The sequence below is a fragment of the Nycticebus coucang genome, chromosome 6 (genome assembly GCF_027406575.1).
Source record: "Nycticebus coucang isolate mNycCou1 chromosome 6, mNycCou1.pri, whole genome shotgun sequence".
NCBI lineage: Eukaryota > Metazoa > Chordata > Mammalia > Primates > Lorisidae > Nycticebus > Nycticebus coucang.
The window spans coordinates 106511415-106517930 of record NC_069785.1 but is presented as its reverse complement, the minus strand read 5'-3'; the positions used below and the strand labels follow the sequence as shown (position 1 = coordinate 106517930).

General features: G+C 46.1%; 1 protein-coding gene across 1 annotated transcript; it reads right to left on the bottom strand.

The window, feature by feature from the left end:
* Positions 1–6081: 6081 nt before the first annotated feature.
* On the bottom strand, positions 6082–6295 carry LOC128588194 (60S ribosomal protein L38-like). Its single transcript, XM_053594850.1, has one exon. The coding sequence runs from the start codon at positions 6292–6294 to the stop codon at positions 6082–6084; it is 213 nt and encodes a 70-aa protein (XP_053450825.1). The 5' UTR covers position 6295.
* Between the last annotated feature and the right edge of the window lie 221 nt (positions 6296–6516).

The window sequence follows — 6516 nt, the reverse complement described above, 5'->3', positions numbered from 1 at the left end:
CAGCAATGGGAAATTATAATTAAACTAGAAAATTGAGAAAGAAAAAGGATCTGTATGGAAAAGGTTGAACTTAAAAAACAAAACAACGATCAACAACATCAAAATAAACAAAAAAAAACAACCAAACCAAAAAAAAAGAAACACAGCCAAAAACAAAGCAGTATGTATGTTATTGAATATTCTCTGGGCAACACGTGATCTTCTGGGGTATGAGATGTTAATCACAGTTCTGAAACGACTGGAGGCTGCTGATTTCTCAAACCCCAGCAGGTAGACACCCTAAATCTCTCTTCAGCCGACTTAAAAGGCACTTTGTACTTGTTCACTTGCTGAGCAGAAGCTTTCCCAGGGAAGTGCTTGTCGCTGGAATCACTGCTGAAGTGGCTATCCACTTACCCTGTGTGTCAAAACTGGTCTCCCTCTGCCCCCAATGGTTAGGGCTGCAAGGAGGCTCAGACCCCGCCCTTAGGCTACTTGGTTGCTGGGTTACCAGCTCCCACCCAATTCTAGCTCTGCAACCCTGAGGGCAGAGCCTGCCAGGGCAGATCGCTCACAATGGCTGCCTGTGACCCAGAGCCAAACACTATTAGCTCCGTCTGGCTCAGCGGCTCAGACTGGGGCTCAAGACAAAGGCCAAAGTTCTCCACACTCCCGCTCAGGCTCTCCCCAAGGCAGTTCTGCTGAGTGCCAAGTCCAAAGACACCAAAACAGTTCACAGGTAAGGCCTCTGGTTTGCAGTCTCACTGCTACTGAACTTACAGTTGCGGGCGGGTTTAGACGGATTGAACACATGCGACCACTTGCCGGTTTTCCACTGTTTTATTCCTCCTCTTCTGGTCCAGAAGTCTCTTGCTGACTCCCTGTATCCTCTCAGGGGTGATGATAGGCAGATCCCACCAGCCAGAGATGCCTGGAGTCCTATCTTCCCAGACTCACGATGCCCAGATGGATGGAAGCTGTTACTCGGCTGCCATCTTGCTCTGCCCCCTCCTCTTTTTTTTTCTTTTCACGTCACCCCAACCCCATATGCATGCCTACCGGGCCATTGGGTTACGCGAGTGCCTTGGTGACCTGCGCTGCCTGGCCATCTCTCTCTCCCGCCTTCCTTGCGGTCGACCAGCAGAAGAGAGTGCCATGCCCCAAGGGCTTTGGACTTAGTATATGTTCCACCCCCGTCCCCTTTCCCCTGCTCTGAACTGAAAGCGGTTGGAGGACGGAGGATGGATGGGCATATGGGCCTCGGGGGTGTAGTGGCTGTCCTGTGGGTGAGCCCATAGGGTCGACCATTGGTCCGGGGCAGGTGTTGGCGCTTCATCGGACTGTCTGCGGTTCGACAAGATGTCTCCGTTGGGACTTGGAAAATTGTTGTGATCCTGCGTCTAGGGGGAGCTCGCGGACCATGCACACCTAGCGGTTTCCTTTTGCCCCCTGCCCCATTTATATATTTCTCTGTTTATTTCTTCATTCATTCATTCTTCTCCTTCCTTCCAACCTTTTATTTATTTATTGATATGTTAATTTTCATTTTTTATTTATTTACTTATTTTCTTTGAGTCCATTTCATTTTATGTATATACGTAAAAGTCTTTTTCTTTTTCTCATCGGACAGAAGGATGGACGATGTGCTGGCCAATTTTGCACTGGGGTATGTATGTTCTTCTTTTTTTTGTTTCTTTCTGTCTCTCTATTTTTCTTCCTTATTTCTTTTTTTCTCTTTCTTTCTTTCTTTCTTTGTGTTTGCGGGTTGACCACATTTCTGTGTCGGGACTTTGAAAATTTTGCGGATCCCGCCTCTAGGGGGCTCTCGTGGACAGCGTGCACGCAAACAGCTCACCTAGCAGTTTCTTTTTGCCCCTGCCCGTGCTTATTTATTTCTGTATTTATGTCTTCGTTCATTCATCTTCTCCTTCCTTCCACCATTTTATTTATTTATTTATTTTTCGTTTCTTTTCTTGTTTATTTATTTACTACGTTTCTTTGAGTCCTTCATTTTATTTTATGTATAAATGTAAACCTCTTTTGTTTTTCCACGTCGGACGGATGGACAGTCGATGTGCTGGCCAACTATGCACTGGTGTATGTATGCCCAACTCCAGCTTATACCTGGCAGTATACTACTGGCAGAAAACAGCAGTTTCTTCTCTTAGGTCATGCTATTTAGAGCTACCCATGAATGCCTTTTTAAAATTTTCACAATACCTTTCGGCCCAGATGGTTTATTGGCACTTTCTTTATAAACACGTCAGCATGTTTCAAAGTTCAATCTATTCCAAAGAATACTTGTACTGATTGCAAATGTTACTCTCTGAGAATTTTTTCTGAGGAAGATTAATACATATGTATCCCTGACCAATTTAGGTTAATGTGCCAACAGCCACGGAACTACGTGCCCGATGTCAGTGACAACAGGAATTTAGCCCTGCTCCAGCATAAAAGCAGCAGCATGCTTCTCAGTGGTAAAAAGTTTTTTCTACTCAAGAATGCTTACGGAGGTACCCGGGAAAGACTTTTCCCAACTTCCACAGCACCTTGTATCTCAGAACAGGGTTTCCACAGTACAAACTCTACCAGGGAATACTTGAATAGTTCGTACGTGTAAGTCAACACTTCTGCTGAGGGAACATCAATGCACATGTGCTCCGAAGCTGGTGTCACAACTGCATTGCCTCCAAGTGCACGACTTCAGTGGCAGTAGAATTTTGCACCACTACTCAAGCTTATAACTGGTAGTATGCTCTGCAAGCGAGTCTTAACATCCTATTTCTGACTGTGTGCATCCATACCGGACTCTTTCCCCAGAACACCTGCATCTTCAACATTCCCTTCGAAGAGTGTTAATCCAGCCAGCACTCTTCTCCTCATCTGACTGCTACAATCATCTCCTCATCTTAGTGCTACTGTACATCCAGTGAGTGATCCATTTTAGGACGATCTAGGTCCTCACCTCATCTTTCTGCTAGGGTACAGCCAGCAAGTAATCCTCCCAAGGGTGATTCGAGCCCACACCATGCCTTTCTGCTAGTGTAAATACAGGAAGTAATCCTCCCCAGAATGATCTGTGTCCTCACCTCACGTTTCTGCTAGTTTACATCAAGGGAGTAATCCTCTGCAAGGTGATCACAGTCCTCACTTCACTTTCTGCAATTGTAAATCCAGGGAGTAATCCCCTCCAGGGTGTTCCAAATGCTCTCTTCGCTTTCTGCTTTTGAAAATAAAAGGAGTAATCCTGCCATGGTAATCAGAGTCCTCACCTTTCTGCTAGTTTGAATCCATGGAGTATTCCTCTCCAGGGTGATCTGAGTTCTCACTTCACTCTCTGCTTTTGTATATCCAGGGAGTAATCCTCACAGGGTGATCCGAGTTATCACTTCGCTTTCTGGTTTTGTAAATGCTGGGAGTAATCCTGCCAGGGTGATCTGAATCCTCACTTCGCTCTCTGCTTTTGTATATCCAGGGAGTAATCCTCACAGGGTGACCCGAGTCCTCACCTCACCTTTCTGTTAGTGTAAATCCAGGGAGAAATCCTCACAGGGTGATCAGAGTCCTCATCTCACCTTTTGCTAATTTAAATCCAGAAGTAGTCCTGCCTGGGTGATTCGAGTTCTGACCTTTCTGCTAGTTTAAATCCAGGGAGTAATCCTCTCCAGGGTGATCCGAGTCCTCACTTCGGTTTCTACTTTTGTAAATCTTGTTAGTAATCCTGCCAGTGTGATCCGCGTCCTCACTTCGCTCTCTGCATTTGTATGTCCAGGGAGTAATCCTCTCCAGGGTGATCCCAGTCAACTCTACGTTTTCTGCCAGTGTAAGTCCTGGGAGTAATCCTGCCAGGGTGATCTGAGTCCTCACCTTTCTGCTAGTTTAAATCAAGGGAGTAATCATCTCCAGGGTGATCCGAGTCCTCACTTTGCTTCCTCCTTTTGTAAATCATGAGACTAATCCTGCCAGGGTGATCCGAGTCCCCACATTACTCTCTGCTTTTGTATATCGAAGGAGTAATCCTCACAGGTGGATCCTAATCATCACCTCACCTTTCTTTTTTTGATAATTGAGGGAGTAATCCTTCCAGGGTGATCCGAGTCCTCACCTCAACTTTCTGCTAGTGTAAATCCAGGGAGTAATCCTGGCAGGGTGATCTGAGTCCTCATCTTTCTGCTAGTTTAGATCCAGGGAGTAATGCTCTACAGGATGATCCGAGTCCTCACTTCACTTTCTGCTTTTGTAAATCCAGGGAGTAATCCCGCCAGGGTGATCCATGTCCTCATCGCAAGTTTCTGCTAGTGTAAATCCAGGGAAAAATCCTGCCAGGGTGTGCTAGTCCTCACTTCACCTTTCTGCTAGTGTAAATCCAGGGAGTAACCTCTTCAGGGTGATCTGAGTCCTGTCTATGCTTTCTGCTAGTGTAAATCAACGGAGTAATCCTGCCAGGGTGATCCCAGTCCTCACCTTTCTGCTAGTTTAAATCCAGGGAGTAATCCTCTCTAGGGTGATCCGAGTCCTCACTTCACTTTCTGCTTTTGTAAATCTTGGGAGTAATCCTGTTAGGGTGATCTGAGTCCTCACTTTGCTCTCTGCTTTTTATATCCCAGGAGTAATATTCACAGGGTGATCCAAATCCTCACCTCATCTGTTTTTGAAAATCCAGGGAGCAATCCTGCCAGGTGATCCGAGTACTCACCTCACCTTCCTGCTAGTTTAAATCCAGAGAGTAATCCTGCTAGGGTTATCTGAGTCCTCACCTCACTCTTCTGCTAGTGTAAATCCAGGGAGTAATCCTGCCAGAGTGATTCGAGTCTTCAACTTTCTGCCAGTTTAAATCCAGGGAGTAATCCTCTCCAGGGTGATTGGAGTCCTTTCTTCTCTTTCTGCTAGTGTAAATCCAAGGAGTAATCCTGCCAGTTTGATCCTGGTACTGAACTTTCTGCTAGTTTAAATCCAGGGAGTAATCGTCTCGAGGGTGATCTGAGTCTTCACTACGCTTTCTGCTTTTGTAAATCCTCGGAGTAATCATGCCAGGGTGATCCTAGTCCTCACTTCACTCTCTGCTTTTGTATATCCAGGGATTAATCCTCACAGGGTGATCCGAGTCCTCACTTCGTTTTCTGCTTTAGTAAATCCTGGGAGTAATCCTGAAGGGTGATCCGAGTCCTCACTTCACTCTTGGCTTTTCTATATCGAGGGAGTAATCCTCACAGGGTGATCCAAGTCCTCATCTCATTTTTCTGTTAGTGTAAATCCAGGGAGAAATCCTCACAGGGTGATCTGAGTCCTCACCTCACCTTTTGCTAGTGTAAGTCGAGGAAGTATTCCTACCTGGGTGATCCAATTCCTCACCTTTCTGCTGATATGAATCCAGAGATTAATCCTCTCCAGGGTGATTCGAGTCCTCACTTCGTTTTCTGCTTTTGTAAATCCTGGGAGTAATCCTGCCAGGGTGATCCTTGTCCTCTCTTCGCTCTCTGCTTTTGTATATCCAGAGAGTAATCCTCACAGGGTGATCTGGCCCCGTCTGGCCCTCTCTCTCTCCCACCTCTTGTGCGGTCGACTAGCAGGAGGGAGCGTCATGCCCCGAGGGCGTTGGACTTAGTTTTGTTTCCGCTCCCTTCTGCCATCCCCCTTCCCCCACTGTGAACGGAGAGTGGAGGGAGGACAGAGAATGGAGGACAGTGGACAGGGGATGGAGGGCAGCTGGGCGTCCTGGCCACGGGAGTGGCGTGGCTCTCCCATTGGAGACTACCTTGTGTCGACCAGAGTTCTGGGGCGTGTGTTTGAGCTCCATCGGAGCATCTGTGGGTTGACCATATGTCTCTGTCGGGAATTTGAAAGTTTTTCGATCTGCTCTGCCAGGAATCCTGCCGCTAGGCGGCAGTCACGGACCTTGCACTCGCAAATAGCTCACCTAGCGGTTTCTTTTGGCCTGCCTGCTTTTCTCTTTCTTTATTTATTTATTCGTTCATTCCTTTTTCTCCTTCCTTCCACCCTTTTATTTATATATTTATTTGTTTATTTTCATTTTTTATTCATTTACTTATTTTCTTTTTTTTAATTTTTAAAATTTAATAAATTCAAATCAGCATGTCTGCTTCATTTCAGCTCCTTCAATGCCAGAACTTGGGGCAGAGATTGCTTCAGTTTCTCCACCTTCTCTTTGTCTGTGATGACCAAGGTATACAGGTATCTGCTGCATCGAACTTTAAACATCACCTTATCCTTATTTTTCTTGATCTTGACAGACTTGGTATCTTTTTGCCCAGCTGTGAGCAAAAAGTCCTTGATTTCCTCAATTTTCCGAGGCATGGCGACGAGGTGTGCGGGTAAGGCATGGACCTAAACAAGAAGCAGCAAGAGAACGCTATTTACTTATTTACTTTGAGACAGACTCTTGGCCCAAATAGGGGTGTGTGTGTGTGTGTGTTTGTGTCTCCATCCGTCCATCTCTCTGTGCGTCTGTCTGTCTGTCCATCCGTCCCTCAATCAGATCGACCAGAAGTCAGAGGTGGGCCTTTTCGTTTGGTAGTT